General features: G+C 37.0%; 1 protein-coding gene across 1 annotated transcript in view; it reads right to left on the bottom strand.

Moving 5' to 3' along the window:
• LOC145685965 (C-Maf-inducing protein-like) overlaps positions 1-20158 on the bottom strand; it is a 504177-nt gene that overhangs the window by 34232 nt on the left and 449787 nt on the right. The window contains exon 7 of the mRNA XM_081758762.1: positions 9714-9817. Coding sequence (XP_081614888.1) covers positions 9714-9817 — 104 coding nt within the window. The remainder of the gene's footprint in view (positions 1-9713; positions 9818-20158) is intronic.

The following is a 20158-nucleotide window of genomic DNA, read 5'->3' as shown; positions in this document are numbered from 1 at the left end:
GTGTGGATAGAGGAAAAGGCATAAGAAAAACCAGGAAGTGGAAGACCAAGGATAGAAAAATCTATAAGTTTTACGTCCCACAGTTATGCCTGGTAGGTTAAAGGAGCTAGTGATGTTGAGAAATGAAGGAAATGGTGGAATGCAGAAAGTGGAAGGAAACGGGAGAACCCCGATAAAACCCCCACACATGGTGTTTGTCCTCCACAAAGTTCACTTGGTGCGAGCTGAGATCGAAATAAGATCGCCATGCATTTGAGGTGAACGCTCTACCACTGAGCCACCGCGGCCCGACCAAGGATAGATGCAGTAACGAAGAAGAGACCTTATCAAATTATAAAACAGCTCTCCCAGGGCAGAGAAAAGTTTTAAAATTTCCTTCTTGCCCATCAACCTATGATGGAAGTGGGGAAGATTATTATTATTAGACCCTATTATTATTATTATTATTATTATTATTATTATTATTATTATTATTATTATTATTATTATTATTATTATTATTATTATTATTATCAGTGGCGTATTTACGATTTTGTTTCGGGGGGGGGGCTTTGCTAAATTTTGGTGGGCTTTGCCTGAAAATATGAAAATTCTGCAAGATATTTCATGTACCTTACTATAGTAAGATTTCAGGGGGGGCTTCCGGGCTTAAGCCTCCCTAAATACGCCACTGATTATTATTATTATTCTTTTATCAAGAATGTACTTCTGGGTTTCCTCCTAAAAAGAATACACACACGATTTCCAACTATGGTTATCTTACTTTTTACAAATTTGTCTAATTCAATATTGGTTTAAATAGTAGTTTTCAAGCTACGAGTTCTTTGACTAACTGAATAGTGCACGCCCCTTCTGGCTCACTCGCCACTATTTAACATTAAATTTCAGATGTCTCGATATATTTGCATAAGTTTATTATTTCTAAAATAAACATTACGTACAAGGTCTATTCAAATTGATATCAAGTTTTTCTGACATGTGTATATTACGCATATCTTTCTTAATTTGTATTACTCACATTACCCCAGAGAACGAACAAATTTTAGAGTTCTGGTTTGAACTTCTCTTACAATACGAGGAACAAATTTACCATTATTGACGATGCGGAGGGGAGGAGATTTTCTGGACTAGGAAGGAATGTGTGCGGGTGCAGAGCAGAGGTCTGCATGGGCCGGAATTTTCAGCCCGGGCCCGGCTCGTGAATTTACAATGTGAGGCCCGACACCAGTCCAAAATATGTCTTAGTATTTAGGCCCGAGCCCGGACTGAGCTCTGTGATAATCAAATGAGCCCGAAATAAGTCCAAATTACAGAAACTTAATTATTAATTCAAAATTGTATTTTTATTTACGGCAATTCGAGGTTTGATTTTGCAGTTGTGTTTTAAAAGTCCTCCAGAAAGAAAGGTGCAATTTGTATCGTTTTACACAATATTTACAAAGTTAGGCCAGAAAAAGTCCGAGAAATATGGTTGTATATTTAAAAATTCACAGCCTGAACCCAGGGGCGTCATTTAGGAGGTAGGGAGGGGCATTTGCCCCTCTGAGTTTGAGATTTATATATATTTTATCAATAGAATAGTAGTAAGTCAGTGAAAAACGCGAAATTTTATATATATCAAGGGGTCTTGCCCCCCAAGCTAAATCTGAAGTGACGCTTCTGCCCGAACCCCTCCCGGGCCCGAAGTGATGCATGCTTTGTAGGCCCGAGCACGTGCAGACCTCTAGTGCAGAGGCGTTTCAAGTGGTGGGCGACTGCCCACGGCCTTGCATCTTTAGGGACCTCGCAAAGACCAACGAGCCTAAAACGATTTGGCACTCACTTTTGTCGATGCAACAATAGAAACAAATATGAATTCCGACTTATTTACAGAAAAACAATACATAAGGCTTCAAACTAACTTTTCATCTATTCGTATATATTAGATCGCTAGCATACGCGACAGGCGGCGAGTTTATTTTAAGATTGCATATAAGTCTTTATCGTTGAGATGAATTGTTTTCGATATATATATATTATAATTAGCAATTTTTAAAATGGGGAGCAGGAAGGACTCGTAAACCTTACTCGCCTTGCTGTGCAGATGGTACGGTCAAAATCAATACTGGATAGTGAAAGTGTAAGTAGCGGCCCGTACACGTAAACACATGCCTGAAGAAACAGCCCGACTTGTATGAAAAATGATAAAACCACAGGCAAGTTGATCGTGTATGGCCTCGTTCATTCATGTTGAAAGTTTTCAAAATCTTCTGAAAACATGTTTGATGTTTTTGCCGTTCTGCATGCATGTTTACCGTGTATGGGCTCGTTCATGCAAGGTGGCTGTTTTATATTTAGGTCCGCCAATCACGACAGCGGAAGAAATCACGTGAGTCTCTCCTCCGTCGCATGCCAAGGTCGTGCAGTTGCAGAAAGAAAAAGCACGCGTTTCCTCGTCCTCCACATTTCTCAAACTACTTTCAGTATGTTGGACAGCACGTTGTTACGTGTGTGGGCAAAAAATTCTTTCAAGATGCATGATGAAAGAAATCTTTCATACATGTTGGTAATGCAAGTGCGTGCGTCTATGGCGCGCTAGTGTAAAGGCTAATATGGAACAGAGAAACAAAAGAGAACTTCTTCACAAGGGCATTGGGAGGGGAGGGGAGGAGAGTACAATACTGTAACACTTGAAATGCGTCTTGATCTGTGTACTTCAAACTTTTCTTATTAGATTACGCAATTTCTAGTTTCTTACTCCGATTATTCAAAGTATTCAAATGTTCTCGGAGGGAGTGACCGCCCCTCCCTTTAATCCGTCTGTGGTGTCATTCAGTTTTGCTTTTTGCTACTAATTCAAAATGCTTTCCGAAACAAGTTGTCTTCTTGTGACTGCAGGGGGTGGAAGAAACAAACAAACCGTGAAAGGAAGAAAGAAGTGGTTTTGGGCTCTTACAGTCCAGACCATTCTAACCACTGAGAAGTGAGAATCACAACGTGATTTTTCTGGTAAGAGCGTCCTTTTAAAAGCAGCTAACAAGCAAACAGATGGTCAGCCCTCTCCCCTCTGCAGCATACTTTTTATTCTCTGTTGCCAAACTTACTGAAGAATATATTACAATTAATCTAACGCATGTAACGTAAATTGGAGACCGTGGTTGGATTTATATGGGTCTTGTGTATTTGTATTATAAATTTCAAGTCATTACCTGCAATACTTTGTTAGAAATTACCATATTAAATTTTACATGTTATCAAAATGGAGAGTTAGAAGCCTAAGCGAAGAGGTACCAGATCCCCTTAAGCGAGAAATCATGGTGTATCCTAAAGATTCAATCTTATACTTCGTCTTTTGTCTTCTTTTTGTTATAAAAGTAATCTAATTCTATCATTTCTTCTGAGAATATAAGTGGCATTGCTTAACTCTTGCTTCTCAGGTTACAATAATACCGATATAATAGTACATAAACGTAGTGTTTTGTAGTATGGACCCCCTCAAAAAAAAAATCAGGACCTCTCCTAACAAAAACTTCTGGATGCGCGCTCGAGTACATGGGATCATTAACAATTGCATTATAATAACATAATGAATGAAGATAAAACAAATAAATCCTTTAAAGCAACAAAGATCACCATTCTTCATTATATATTAGATAAAGTTAAGATTACTAAAAGAAATAAAGCCATTTGTCTCATTTTAATTCTTGAAAATGCATTGATTTGAAAACACACAGTAAAGAAGTTTTTTGTTGTTGTGATTATTCTGATTCCCATTACTTTAAACAAAAATTTCCAGAAAATTTGTATGCTTTTTAAGTAAATAAAGAAATAAGACTAATGACATATGAGACACTTAATACAAAGTAAATGTAGCACAGTATCGAAAATTACAATTGAAAATGTGAAACAATAATGGGGCTAGACAAACAATTATCCCCGTTAACTGATCGAACAACGTCGCTGGCTACTGTATTTAACGTTATTATGGCCAAAGAAGAGTAAGTGTCACAAAAGAAGCCTGTGCCTTTGGTTTGTGAGGAACTTCGGTGATTCCTATTCCCCACTGATCGTCGTTACTTTTGTCTGTACTAAAAGCAGTAATTTAAACGTAACTACAGTTTTATATTTACAATAATTCCCGCCGTTTTCCCTCCTCATCCTTGCAGCACACTTGGTAGACTACGTTGGCTAATGGTCGGCATGGCTGGCAATTAGTACAAAAATACGTTCGCTCAATGTAGTTTTAAATGTATGTTGACCAAATTACAATTTTCCGACATTTTTTCAACAGTTTCAATCTCACATTTCCAAAGACAATTTTACTTCTTTCGCAGTGACTACGTTGGCAATTGAGTATTAGTTGACAAATGGTCGACATTGGAGCCAATTGGGTGCAGTTTTACTATACGGATCCACAGATTGTACAAGACCCTGAAAACTTTAGGGAAGTCTTTAATTTGCCCATTTTATGTCGAGAACAGAACACAACGAACCCCTGCGGGGCTTCTAACCCGTTTCTATCCCTACTCCTACTTCTACTACCACTACAACTTATACTATGGATCCGTGTAGTAAAACTGCACGGCCAATTGTAACATAGAACCAACGTTGGCAGCTTGCTATTCTACCATTGGCTACTGTTGGGTCTCTTGTCTGTGTAGTTAGGGCATTTATTATTGTTGTTATTATTAGTATAATAGTAACTTCGATTTTTTGGATTGTTGATTCAACATTGTGAGACGTTTACTGAGCTACAAATTTAAGAGGTATCGAACTTCGATCTAGAAAACGGAAAATGATACAGAATTTCGGGAAGGAGTTTTGAACAACAATTCCCAATCGAAAGTACTCCACTTCGCCGACAATTTTTTTTTTTTTTTTTTATTTATATCTTATGCCACTGAATGTGAATTTGTGAAAACTCGAAACAGATAATAAAAGCAATAGAAAATTATAATTTTCGAAGATCAAATTTTGTTTACTTGCATTAACTGAAATATGGAAAATTTCACTTTGTCCTTTGATCACTAAGTTATTAAATTGTAGCATTATAAGGCAAAAACTGAAGTAATGGCTAATTCTTATGTTAGAATAAATTAGAAACACGACTATTTCAAATTATTCTTTTTTGCCTGATTTTGGGTTGATTAAATAAATGCAAATATGGAATCCGTAATACATATTCTAGTGAAATAAATTAAATAACACCGGATTATGGGAAGAAGTGGGTGGCTGGGGCGGGAGGGGAGATCATAGCAACCAGTCGTCATAGCAACAATCTCCAGATTTAACACGCTAGAATTAGGGATTGTGTCCATTTTGCCATTGAAAAAGCCATCACCTTCAAGTTTCCTTCAGTCTGTTTTCTCGACAAGGATTGTGGGTAATGTTAACTTACTGCGCCTGCTTGTTGTTGTAGGTATATATACAAGAAAGGGGTGTCATAAGGTGAAAGATTTCTATTTCACCCCTCCCCATACAGCTCTTCTTTTCTATACCGAACGCCCTCGTTCGTTGTTGATATAATGCAGGGTAATGAAGCTCATTTTGTAACGAGAAGAGTGCATTCCCCGGAATTTCCATTAGACCTTGTTTGCAAGAGACGACAAGAGGGAGCGCTCGCTTCCAACCAGTAAAACACTTCCTTCTCACTTCCTGTTTGGAAAACTCGATTAAAAACTTTCTTCCATTTCTTTCCAGAATTTCTCAAAGTTTCCTCTTTCTCTGCCTCTTTATCCTGTCTCGGTCTCACAAATTAATCTTGTCAAAGAGAAGATTTCAATAACAGTGCCTCTTACTCTCACTGTTGCACACACTTTGAATTTACAAAATATATGTTCCTCGTACTCACTGAGTTAATCATGTGATATTCATATGGCTCAACTATGGCCTCTACTTACTTAAACAGTCTGCTTACTTGAATTTCTATTTGTACTGCAAAGTTATAGATGTAGAAGTTTCTTAGAGAAAGTTCATGTTATAAGCTATATACACCGGGCAGCAGTGTGCGAATTAGATAATCTATATTGGGGGGGAGAGGATAAAATTAGGCCAACAGGACGTAAAGTCTGAAGGTGCAATAAATCAAAATGAGACAATAATGCCTTACCCCCCATACACATATATAAATATGATATCTGTAATAATAATAAGAGATTTATTAATTCAATAAATCTACCGACAATAACTATGTAAATATTGTCTGACATGCACACACCACACCTAACCTTTCTGAACATGTTTAAACGTTGTAATCACTCTTGTGCGCGTAGATTTTTAAGGTTTAATTACTTAATAATTCGGCCCCAGTGATAGCCATAAGCACAAGCATATGTTAATTTTCCACTCATATTGAAATCTTCCACTTCGCGTTATTACACACAGCTTGCTAAAGAAAACCTACTTCAGTGTTATGAAAACCACTAAAATTATCGGTTAAACCGGACATACTTTAAAAAAAAAATCTAGGTATTAGGCTATCGTACAAGAAATGGATTGTTGCTCGTCCCGATTTCTTGCATCAAGGTCAAATCAAAGGCCAAATATTTAAAAGCTCTCAATTCAAATTTCGAGGTTGAGCTTCTACTCCCCGCTAAAGCTGCGCTCTTCACGCTTTTGTTTCCTCCAAATATTGATTCCGTGACGAAGCTCAGGAAGTCAATACTTACAATTATTTTACTATTAGGTTACAGATGAGTTGATTCACTATGTGCTACGTTATTCAAATAATGTAAAACATTTTTAGACATTATTGGCGAGGACACTAAATTGTAAAGCGAAAGGAAAGATGGGAAAATGAAGGGTTAACTTTAAAAAGCCCACACCAGTTGAAGTGCTATGTAGACACGAACAATGACACGGAGAACCAGTCGTGTTAACAAATGCTGAAACAAATCTTCAATTATGCTCTTATTCACCTTCACTAGCAATTCTTCTCACCAGGGGCGCATCCCCAGCGTGTACGTTAACGTATAGTTAGGAGAAATATCTATATCTCAGATTTTAAGTTCATTTCCGTAAACTGTAAAAGACAGTGATTACTATGCTACTTTCCACAAATTAAATGCAACTTTTGAGTTCCATACACACAAACTACTAGGAAATGAGAAAATGTGCTAAGAAAGAATACGCTGGGAAAAAAAAATATAACAAAAATTAAAATAAGATGATAATCGATACAATGTAGAGGATGAATACGACATGTCTGAACTTCGCCAAGCGTGATTGAAGAAGCTATTTGTTTACTTCTTCTTGGCCAACCGCAAAGAACATTTATAAATCCGTATGTGACTTGGTTATACGCAATTAGTACATTCAAATTCCCGAACGATGACGAACTGAAAGGTACGAAGGTATGGTTTCAAGTAACAACCGTAGACATAATAACATAGTTCAACAAAAGAACGTTGAAAATAGTGGGCAATTAGGTGGTAAGTAGAAATCACCGAAACAGAATAGTTTATCGGTCATTTCGAAATACAGCTAAAAGATTAAACTTACAAGAAATGACAAAAATCACTGAAATTTGCCGTTATATCAAGCATAGTTTGGGAGGGGAAACGAGCATCCCCGGTGGGGATACTTCAGCTGACTTCTTTGGGGGTGAACAAAATGTGATTGAAGGAAAAAATCACCCTCATCCTCCCGATAATTCGCACCCTGTTGGGCAGGAATTTGAACGAAATCGTACACTCCTACGGTGAATGATCTGGCGACCCCCTCTAATTATCACAGGGAAATGATTGATACCTCGTTGGAAAGCTCAGAAACACTGATTTCAACGAGGTAACACTTGGGCAATTCAAGCCATATTCGTAGAAGAAGAAGAAGAAATGTAATTTACGTCATAAAACTGAGACTCAGGCCGTGTCCAAAAGACACAAGTGCGCATTCGAAGTACAGTTATTTCCGAACTGACGTCACCTAGTGTGCGTCAAAAGGTCCAAGTTCACAAGTCTGCGAGTGCATAGTGCGTAGTATGTGAGGATGTATTGTCTGTCAAACAAATAGTGAATGTTTTCCGCGGGATAGTATCTTGCCTCTTGCTGCTAAGAAAATAAAATACTACACATTACCCCTTATCATTTCGCCAATAGCTTCCTATTTGCTGATCAGTTAAAACAGTATTCCTAGGCATCGTGGCGAAAAGTGTATTTGCTTTTTCGTGCATTGTACGAAAAACACAAAGAGTGAACGTAATACAAACGAAACAAGGAAAAAATACAATGCGATGTAAAGTGCTTGGAACCTTTCGACGAATAACTCAATGTAGCGCTTTACTTGCAAGCAGGTCTTGATAGTGTAATTGGTAACAACATGGGCTCAAGTTCATGGGGTCCTCAGATCGATTGCCCCTAAAGACATACTTTTTATTTTCCTTACAACAATAGAAGTTCTTTTTTAAAATTATCCAGTCATCCGAGAAAAGGAAATTGTGTAGAAGCACAACATTTCACTTTTGTATTCACATTATCGCGAAGAAATACAATCACTTCTTGCAGTTCAAACGTAGACAATAAGTTAGTGAATAATGTTTTTCGGTCTTTTTATAAACAATGTCCAGTGTGCTGTCGGCATAATTCTGCACTGTAGATCTTAAAGTCGCAAGTTTCTGAGGAAAACAGTGCCCATTTATTATTATTGTTATTAATTTTACTAATACTATATTATTATTATTATTATTATTACTAGAATGACAAAAGAAGGAAAGAAAAAACACATAGTTGAAGCTATTGATAGGAGCGGAAGACATATACTTTGTCAGATTCTTTTTAGGTTTACACATGAACATTTATTATTACATTTATTGATTGACAGATAGAAGTATTATTTTATGAGAACAAGAAATGGAGTATAAATATTTGATAGCAGGTAGCAGTAATGAATTTTATTTCGCCCTTCTTGTACATAGATTGAGTTAATTTTGAGTTTAACGTCCCTTTCAACAGAAAGGCTATAAAATTAGTAATAATAATAAATGGGCACTGTTTTCTTCAGAAACTTGCGACTTTAAGATCTACAGTGTAGAGCTATGCCGACAGCACACTGGACATTGTTTATAAAAAGACCGAAAAACATTATTCCCTAACTTATTGTCTACGGTTTGAACTGCAAGAAGTGCACATATATAGGCTGAATCAACTATACATTTAAATATTTTGGCACTAATTCAAGTAAAAAGTCGAAGTGCTACGCCAATACATACTTCTTTAGTGTGAAGAATTCTCATAATAAAATGTGCACTAAGGACAATTTGAGTGCAGTTTTCAGTAAATTGTAACGAATGTAATTTTCTGTATGTTCCAGTCATACTACCGTTATTCCCGAAATAAATTTTACCGAACAGAAAGAACTTTTGTCGCTGAAGGTAAACTACAACTGTAGAAATAAAATATTTCAGTTTAACGTCCCACGATTATGTTCTTTAGACTAAGGGAAACGAATGATTAAAGCAAGTGAATGATGATGGAAGAACTCGTATAATAAGAAAGTGGGAGGAAACGGAGTATCCTGAGAAAACCCACGGACACACGATGTTGTCCACCACAAACTTACTTCATCGGTGATCGAACTAGGGATCCCACGCACCGGAAGTAAATATTCTACTACTGAGCCACTGTGTTCCGCACACTGCAACTGTTATTGAAGCAAATCTTTTGGAGCGGAATCCAGACTGAGAGATTAACATTTTATGAAATGAATAGAAGATGAGTTGAGTAGTATATTATACTTACGTAGCAACAAACTTCCTAACAACCTCAGTTCCCCCGTTGTGCGTATTCAGTGCTTTGATGTAGTCCTGTACGAAGCGTCTCATGTGTGGATACTTGCCAAAATCCTAAGGAAAAGAGAACAACGAAATTAGAGTTACAAGTTGAATCTTACGTCAAACCACCTATTAGTAATAATAATAATTTTCTAACACTGATTCACTGATTCTCTCATCACCAGATCTCCGAAACTACTACGAAAATTTGTATCTCTGAAAATCTGTATATGTTGCAAAATGTAACCCCGTTTATTCTCTAGATCTTTGAAACTATTCAAGTCTAGAGCTTTGAAATTTTATAGAAATAATCTAATTGTAATGTAGGCTACAGGTGAGATGCAATTTTGTGAAATGTGACCTCTAAAGGGGACTTGAATTTTTTCCCCATTCTCCAGAAGAAACTATTAGATGCAGAACCAGTACGGGCTTTAGAGCACAGGTTGTTCATCAGATTGTTTGGAGCGAGAACATAATTTTTCATTGAAAATGATACAATCAAACTGGAGAATTATAAATTTGTGAGTAGAATGGTAAATTTGTTGGGAAAAATGGTAAATTTGGAGATAGAATGGTAAATGTGGAGTGAAGAATGACAAATTTGGGGGTAGAATGTTAATTTTGGAGGGAAGAATGATATATTTGGGGTAGAATGATAAATTTGAAGGAAAGGATGGTAAATTTCGGGGTAGAATGATAAATTTGTGAGCAAAATAGTAAATTTAGAGGGAAGAATGATAAATTTGTGGGTAGAATGGTAAATTTGGAGTGAAAATGATAAATTTGGAGGGAAGAATGGTAAATTTGTAGGGGAGAATGGTAAATTTGAAGTGAAGAATGATAAATTTTTAGGGAAGGATGGTAAATTTCGGGATACATTGGTAAATTTGGTGGTAAAATAGAAAATTTGGAGGGAAGAACGATAAATTTGGGAGTAGAATGGTAAATTTGGAGGGAAGAATAGTAAATTTTTGTAGAATAGTAAGTTTGGGGGGTTGCGTCCAAGTTCTTAAGGGGATGGATCCCTACATAAAAAAAAACTCGATATTTCGAATATTTTCTACGTATTCTAGTATCACGATACAATGAACCCTTACGAAATATAACTAATTCAGGAACTCCATTGAAATCGTACCAACATAAACAAGTGTTTTAAAACTAGACAAACATATATATTTCTTTCAAATACTTTTCATAAGCCTTCCCTTCCTGTACGATGAATGCGCATTCTGTTAGCAAGGCTCAAAGTACAACTTCACACTACTAAGATTTTCGAGCACATGTTTTCCTTCCTCATCACGAGAGGTCCACGAAGGGTGTGATATAACAATATTCAAACCATATTTTATTATTGAAGTAGGTTATGTTATAACTCTTTAGACGCTGATAAATGGTTTTCATTATGTTCCTATAATTTCTTCAATTTATAGTTTTTACACTATGAATAATGTAACACTAAAACAGTATTTGAAAACTAAGACTTGGGTAAACTAGTGTGGCGCACGGGACTCGACAAATTTCTTGTCACGTCCCGAATTTGTAAATGTACTCTTCCTCAAAATTCGTAAACGAGACGATAAACTTGCAATTCTCACCTCATTTTCGATACGTAAATCGAGACGAGACTAGAAATTTCTCGAGGTTCAGATCTTACGCTAATAGTAGGTACTATCTTACATAACCTTGGCGTTGTATAAGATTGCAAAATACAAAAACACAAACCCGAGGTGCTAAAAACTAACTAACTAACTCTATGGCCTATGAACCCGGAGGTTCAATGCCGCGTTCACAAAAGCTCTCTACTGACTTCTATCCTTAGCTAACTGCATCCAGTTTCTACTTTGAATTCCAATCTCTGCGAGATCCATCTTAATATTGTCCTCCCATCTGCGCCTAGGTTTTCCTAATGGCCTTTTTCCATGTGTCTTCCAGTCAAGACTTCGAAAGCGTTTCTACTTTCTTCCATTCTAGCTACATGACCCGCCCACCTAAGCCTCCTAGACTTGACGACCCTAACAATGGTGGGTAAACCATATAACTTATGTAGTTCCTCGTTATGAAGTTTCCGCCATTCCCCATTCCCGTTCCTCTTGGGTCCGAATGTTCGTCTCAGAATCTTGTTCTCAAATACTTTCAGTCCATGTTCTTCCCTCAGAGTAAGCGACCATGTTTCGCAACCATACAGAACAACAGGCATGATTATAGTTTTGTATATTTTAAGCTTCAAATTCCTCGACAGAATTCACGATGACAAGAGATTTTGAACCGAATAGTAACACGAATTCCCTGCTTTTAGTCGACATTTAATTTCTTCGTGAATATAATTTTTTTCTGTTAATATTGATCCTAGATATTTGAAACTATCCACTTTATCAAAAGTATTATTTAATATTTTAACGCATCCATAATTTGCCATATTACGGTCCCGACGCACTTCCATGCATTTAGTTTTATCTGCATTTACTTCCAAACCCATATCCCTGCAAACATTTAATAAGATCTCTGCATCTCTTTCTATTGTTCTCGTATCATCCCCTACTAAATTTACATCATCAGCATATGCCATAACCTGGTGAATACCGTTCAACTCTAGGCCCTGGTTGCTATCTTTGATTTTCCTTATAGCGTATTCCAGAACGAAGTTAAATAATAATGGCGACAACGCATCTCCTTGTTTCAGGCCATTTTCGACGTTAAAGCTCATGGACAAAAATTTTCCTACCCGGACTTTACTTTGGGATTCATTTAAAACACTTAAAGGCCGATGGGGATTTAAATTTCGAAACCGCCCTGTCCGGCAGAAATCAAGGGTTATTTTAAAATATCATATCTTGTTTCTTTTTTGTAGTTAGTCAAAGAAATTTTGTGAAATGTATGCTAATATACTGATACATCAAGATAAAATTATTCAAGGGTTCCTTCTTTTTTCCTTGTCAATTTGTTGCTGCCTGTAGGCCTACCTATTTGCCTCAAATTTGCAAAGTACCCTTTCATTTACCAAAAAGTTTTGCCCCAAAAAGTATGAAAATATATCAAAATGAAGACTTTCCTGCATCATACAAAGGAGTAGGAAATTGACTATTTTTTAAAAAGTCTGAAATTAAGTTTATATACCCTTTTTTTTTGATGTTTAAATGCCTGGACGCTCGTGAGCGTCCAGCGGATTCAACGTTAGTAAAGGGATGGACGCTCAGGATCGTCCACTTAATTAATCTAATTAGCTTTCTCGGTATTCCAAGTTCTGTAAGAACGTTGTATAATATTTCTCTCCTAACCGAGTCGTACGCCTTTCTAAAATCAATAAATAGTTGATGTACCGGGGTATTGTATTCCCACTTTTTTCCGAGTATTTGGCGAATGGTAAATATTTGGTCGATAGTTGATCGATTTCGTCTAAATCCGCACTGATAATCTCCAATAATTTAATCTGCGTATGGGGTCAATCTTGCTAATAGAATATTTGAAAGGATATTATAGGATGTTGACAGAAGAAAGATGCCTCGATAATTATTACAGTCAGTTTTGTCGCCCTTCTTGTGAATTGGAACAATGATTGATTATTTCCACTTTTGTGACAATTCTTCCTTGTTCCAGATAAGGAGAATGAGTTTATGTATCTTGTTCCACAATTTTTCGCCTCTAGCTAAATTTAACTCAGCCGGAATTTCATCTACACCCGGAGATTACTGTTTCTTTAATTTCTTTATAGCAGTTTCTACTTCTATTCGGTTGCGTTCTGGAATATACAGTTCTGCGGTGTGTATCTCCTTTTCTCCACGCACACTAGGTTTTGGTTGCGTGTTAAGCAAATCGTCAAAGAAATCTTTCCATCTATTTAAGATGCTATCCGTATCAGTGAGAACTATATCATCAGATTTCTTTAATATATAAGCACGAGGTTGATAGCCTTTCTTAAGTTCGCTGATCCCCTTATACATGTCCCGGATGTTTTTATTTTTACTATTATCTTCAAGTTCCTTAATTTTATCTTTCAAAAAATGGCGTTTCTTTATTCTAAAAGTTTTGGAAGTTTCCCGCCTGATATCTGCGGAATTTTGTGTAGTTATTTCATTCAGATTTTGTAGCCACCGTAATTTTGCCTGTTTTCTCTTCTCTGCTAGTTTAATGCATTCCTGGTCGAACCATGGTTTGTTCCTACGTATTTCTGCATGTCCGAATTTTTCTTTTGTTGAAATTTTAATGCCATCTCCAATTTCAATTCAGGTATCCTTAACACTAGTCCACTCCGAATCTTGTAAAGCCGAGAATCTATTCGAAACTTCAATCTGGTATTTCTCTCTTACCTGGCTCTCTTCTAATTTCTTTAAATTGAATCTCTCCGTTTGCGAACTATGAATATCATCTTCATTCAACGATAATCTCTCTCGTATTATCGCTGCTACCAGGTAGTGATCAGTGTCACAATCAGCCCCTTTAAACGACCGGACATCAATTATGCTAAATTGCCTTCTTCTATCTACTAAAACGTGATCAATTTGATTATGTGTTTTTCCGTCTGGTGATGTCCAAGTGTATAGATGAACGTCGCGATTGAGAATTTTGTACTCTTCACAATTAGGTTTTTGGATGTTGCAAAGTTCACGAGTCTAACACCGTTGTCATTACTTTCTTTATGCAGACTTTCGTTCCCTATAATCGGTTTGAAAATATCCTCTCGTCATGCCTTCGCATTGAAATCCCCTAATAGAATTTTCATATGATATCGCGGGAGTTGGTCAAATATCCGTTCCACTTCTTCGTAAAAACTGTCTTTTATATCGTGATTCTTATCTTCAGTTGGGGCGTGTACATTTAAAACAATAATATCACACCACCGTTCCTTAAAAGTAATAAAAGAAAGTCTGTCAGTAACAAATTCAACCTGTTTAATTGCTGGTAATATTCGTTTGTGAACGAAAAACCCTGTTCCTAACTGTGACTTTTATTTCCTTCCCCGTAAAAGAACGTAAAATTTCCGCAATTCACTGATCCATTTCCTTCCACCTAACTTTCTGAACTCCTACTAGGTCCATCCTGTATTTCTCTAACTCACTCGTTACAGATTTTAACGCGCCTGCCCTATAGAGACTTCTAATATTCCATGTTCCAAATTTCATGTCCATTTTCTTTTGCTGAGATCGTGCCAAGTTATCAGTCCTTGTCCGAGGCTTTTGTGAATATTTCTGAACAAGTGCTTTTTTTTTTTTTTTTTTTTTTTTTTTTTTTTTTTTTTACAGGATGAGGTTGTTAGCCTTACCCAAACCCCCAAGCTGGAGGACCACTCCTAGTCGTCTGTCCGCGACTGCTTATTCAGTATATTCGCAGCTAACCTCTATATCTAGAGGCCTTCTCCTCGATCCGCAACCTGAGGACGCGCCATGCCGTGCTGACAGGAACCCACGTTTCACGGACCCGAGGTGCTAAAAGGAGAAATAAATCAAAGAACTAGAATTTAAACATTTAAATTTTCACCGGAAACCGCACTCGGATGTTCCAAAGCAAAGAGTAGAATGATAACCATTTAGCCAGGAAGACAGGCCCGTGCTGGAATACTAATGAGGGCGGTGGACAAGTCTGCCAAAAGGGCGCCGATACAAAGGGAAATATTATATATATATATATATATATACAGACTTTAAAAGAAAGTATGGGTAGCATTTTATATCAAAATCACCACCAAATTTGTTTTAGTATTAACGTAAATAGCTAATTTGTGGAAACCTCGAATTGAAATCCTCTTTACTAGAGAAAAGCTTTTGTAGTTCCTGTATTAACATTTATGTCAAATAAAAAGGAGCTAAATACATCAACAACTTAATATAGTTCTATGGCCTATGGACAAAGAAGGTTCAGTGCCGCGTTTACAAAAGCTCTCCATTGATTTCTGTCCTTAGCCAACTGGACTGGTTTTCTACTTTATATCCAATTTCTGCGAAAATTATTTTAATATTATCCTCCCATCTGCGTCTCGGTCTTCCTAATGGTCGTTTTCCTATTTGAATTTTCAGTTAGAACTTTGAAAGCGTTTATAATTTCTTCCATTCTGGCTACATGACCTGCCCATTTGAGCCTCCTAGACTTGATGACCCTAACAATGTTCGGTAAACGTATAAATTATGCAGTTCTTCGTTTGAAGTTTCAGCCATTCCCCATTCCAGTTATCTTGGAGTCTGAATATTGATCTAAGAATCTTGTTTTCAAATACTTTCATCTGCGATTTTCCTTCAGAGTCAGTGATCATGTTTCGCAACCATACAGAACAACAGGCATGATTCTTGTTTTTATATTTTAAGCTACAAATTCCTCAACAAAATTCACAACAAAATATTTTTAGCTGAATAATAACACGAAATCCCTGTTTTCAGTTGACATCAAATTTCTTAGTGATTATGGCTTTGGTCTGTTAATAATGATCGTAGATATTTCAAAGTATCCACTTTGTCGAAAATAAATATTATTTGGTATTTTAACGCATCCATAAAATGCAGTCGACAAACGTCCATGTATTTAGTTTTCTCTGCATTTATTTCTAAGCCCATATCCCTGCAAGCGCTAATTAACCCTTTCACAGAGGAAGTCGACTTTTGTCGACAGAACCAAATTTCCTTAACATGTGAATGTCGACGATAGTCGACGTGTTAAACTTTGTTTGTCCGTATCTTAGCTTTGTCGAGGGTAGTCGCCAAAGTTGTACCGTTCATTTTTGTTTGTGTTCTATTGTTTTCGATAAACAATAGAAATCACACAGAAAACCTTTGGCGACTACAATCGACAAACCCAAGATACAGACAAATTTTAACACGTCGACTATAATCGACATTCGCAGGTTAGGGAAATTTTTTTCCGTCGCCTTCCACAGTGAAAGAGTTAAGATTTCTTCCTTCCTTTCTATCGTTTTATCATCCCCTATTAAATTTACATCATCAGTATACGCCATAACCTGGTAAATGCAATTCAGCTCTAGGACCTGATTGCTGTCTCTGACTTTCCTTATAGTATTTATTCTCCAGAACAAAGTTAAATAATAATGGCGACAACGCATCTCCTTGGTTTAGGCCATTCGCAACATGAAAGTTCGTGATCGAGAATTTCTCTATTCGAACTTTACTTTTGGATTCATTTAAACATATTTTAATTAATCTAACTTTTTCGGCATTCCAAATTCTGTAAGCATGTTGGACAATGTCTCCCTCCTACCCTAGTCTAAAGTCAATAACTGATGTGCCAGAATATTGTATTCCCATTTCTTTTCAAGTATTAGTTGAATACTAAATATCTGATCGATAGTTGATCGATTTTACCTATTTATGCTAATGTAATGTGTAGAAAATTTATTGGATGTTGACAGAAGAGAAATGCCTCAATAAATATTAAATCAGTTTTGTTGCTTTTCTTCTGAACTGGAACAATGATTGATTCTTTTCACTCTTGTGGTAATTCCTCATTGTTCCAGACAAGGAGCATGAGTTTGTGTATCTTGCTGTACAATCCCCCCTAGCTAAAATTAAGTCAACCAGAATTTCGTCTACACCCGAAGATGTGTGTTTCTTTAATTTTTAATAGCGATTTCTATTTATGTCTGGTTAGGTTCTGGAATATATTGTTATGCTGTATGCATTTCACTTTTTCCACTCACATTAATTTTTGGCTATGTGCTAAGCAAATTGTCAAAGAAATCTTTCCATCTATTTAAGATGCTATTTTGATCAGTGAGAACTGTTCCTTTAGCTTTCTTTAACCTTTATTTTACCCTTGTCAGTACACTACCAGAAGAGAAAATCCGTTCTTTCCCGCGTGTCACTGTACTGACACAGGCGAAAGGTCTACTTTGACCCCTGAGCACACCGGTTGAGAACCAATGTTTTTGGTTCCTTTCACTATGGACTATTTCTTCAAACAATAAGGCGAATCATTTTTTAAAAAAATATGTGTGCTCGCGGGTCAAAGTAGACCTTTCGCCTGTGTCAGTACGTGACACGCGGGAAAGAACGGATTTACTATTCTGGCAGTGTACTGACAAAGTGGTAAAATAAAGGTTAATATATAAGCACAAGGTTGATAGCCTTTCTTAAGTTCGTCGATGCATTTATACATGTCGATGCATTTTTGTTTTTAGTATTATCTTCAAGTTAATTAGGTTTGGCTTTCAAAAATCGTATTTCTTTGTTCTAAAAGTTTTGGAAGTTTTCCGCCAGATGACAATGAAATTTTATGTAGTTATTTCGTTCGGATTTTGTATCCAACGCTGTTTCTTCTGTTTTCTCTTCTCTGCTATTTTCGTGCATTCGTGATTGAACCATGGTTTGTTCCTATGTATTTCTGCGTGCCCCAATATTTCTTTTCCTGAAATATTAATGTTATCTCTAATTTCAACCAAGTATCCTGAATACTAGTGCACTCTGAATCTTCTAAAACCGAGAATGTATTCGACATTTCAGTCTGGCTCTCCTCTGACTTGACTCTCTTCTAATTCCTCTAAATTAAACCGCTCCGTTTTCAGATATTGAATATTTCCTTTATTCAACAATAGTCTCTTATTATCATTGCTAGCAGGTAGTAATCAGTATCACAATCAGCTCCTCTGAACGACCGAACATCAGTTCTGCTAGACTGTTTTCTTCTGTCTACTAAAACATGATCAGTTTGATTATGTGTTTTTCCATGTGTTGAAATCCAAGTACAGGGTGCGGCACGTAAAACCGGCCCGTCGTAATATTCTGGTATATTGTGTTTTTGGCAACATTTAAATAATCTACCTTCCTACCAAGAGATGGCGTGTCGAGGTCGGGTCGACTTACGTGACCTGCAGCAGTCACGTGCAGCCGCAGCCAGTGAAACTTGTCGAAACCAGTTGAGAAAAAGGCCTCGTTGTGTTAAGCCGGGTGAGTGTCAGTGTGTGATAATGCCGTATTCGATACCCGAGCGTGTTGCCATTGTTGAAGGGTTCATTCTCACTGGATCTTTTGTGAAAACAAAGAATTTGTTTCGGGAGAAATTTCCAGGACTTCTGTACCAGCAAAAAGCACCATTCAGGAATTGATTGAAAAATGGCGGCGTACAGGATCGGTTCAAAATGCTCCCAGGAACAGACGACCATCTGTCTGCACACCTGAATTAAAAATGCAGGTGGAGGAGATAATAACAAGAAGTCCTCGAAAGTCAACCAGGAGATTGAGTCAACAGGTTCATGCGAGTGAGAGAAGTTGCAGACGTGTTTTAAGAGGACTGAAGTTAAAACCGTACCGGATAAGTGTTGTGCAAGAACTGAAGGAGCCTGACCTGCAGAAGAGGGTGCATTTCTGTTCATGGCTGTTGAACAATGTTGCCAGTGGTTTCTTGGATCCACTAATGCTCATCATGAGTGACAAATCCACACACAATTGAAGAACTCAAGACCAGGATCCAGGATGTCACCAATAGCATTACAACACAAGAACTGACAAGGGTATATATGAATCTCCTCAATTGTGCTCACATGTGTGTTGAAGTGGGCGGAGGACACTTTCAGCACCTGCTGTGAAGGTGAGTAGTGATATTCAATACATTACATTTCATTTATGTGTTGTAGTTAATCATATTCAATACATTACATTTCATTTTATGTGTTCACTTTACGGGCCGGTTTTATGTGCCGCACCCTGTATATTTATGAATGTCGTGATGTGCGAATTCTATATTCTTCACGATAAGGTTTCTGGATGTTGCAAAGTTCACAAGTCTAACGCCATTGTCACAGCCTTCCTTATGCATACATTTGTTCCCTATAATCGGTTTGAAAACACCCTCTCGTTCTACCTTCGCATTGAAACCTCCTAACAGAATTTTCATATGGTATTGCGGGAGATAATCAAACATCCGTTCTATTCTTTCGTAAGAACTGTCTTTTTTTAATAGTCATCCATTTTTTTCTGTTGGGGCATGTGCATTAAAACAATAATAGTACACCACCGACCCTTAAGACAAGTAAAAGAAAATCTATCATTAACAAATTCAACTCACGTAACTGCTGATATTATTCGTTTGTGAACGAAAAGCCCTATTCCTAGTTGGTTATTTTTAATTCGTTCCCCGTAAAAGAACGTAAAATTTCCCGACTTGACTTCTCCATTTCCTTCTCATCTAACTTTCTGAGATCCCACTAGGTCCATCCTCTATTTCTAAACAGATTCGTTACAAATTTTAACGTGCCTGACCTATAGAGACTTCTTATATTCCATGTTTCAAATCTCATGTCGATTTTACTTTCCTGAGTTCGTGCCAAGTTATCAGTTATGATCCGAAGATTCTGCGAATATATCTGAACAAGCCGTTTTTTTTTTTTTTTTTTTTCAGGATGAGATTGTTAGCCCCATACCAAATCCCCAAGTTGGAGGATCACCCCTTGTCGTCTGTCCGCGAGTGCTTATTCAGTAT

The sequence above is a fragment of the Thermobia domestica genome, chromosome 1 (genome assembly GCF_964235325.1).
Source record: "Thermobia domestica chromosome 1, izTheDome1.hap1.1, whole genome shotgun sequence".
NCBI lineage: Eukaryota > Metazoa > Arthropoda > Insecta > Zygentoma > Lepismatidae > Thermobia > Thermobia domestica.
Note: the sequence above shows the minus strand (reverse complement) of the source record. Positions and strands in the feature narration are given on the sequence as shown.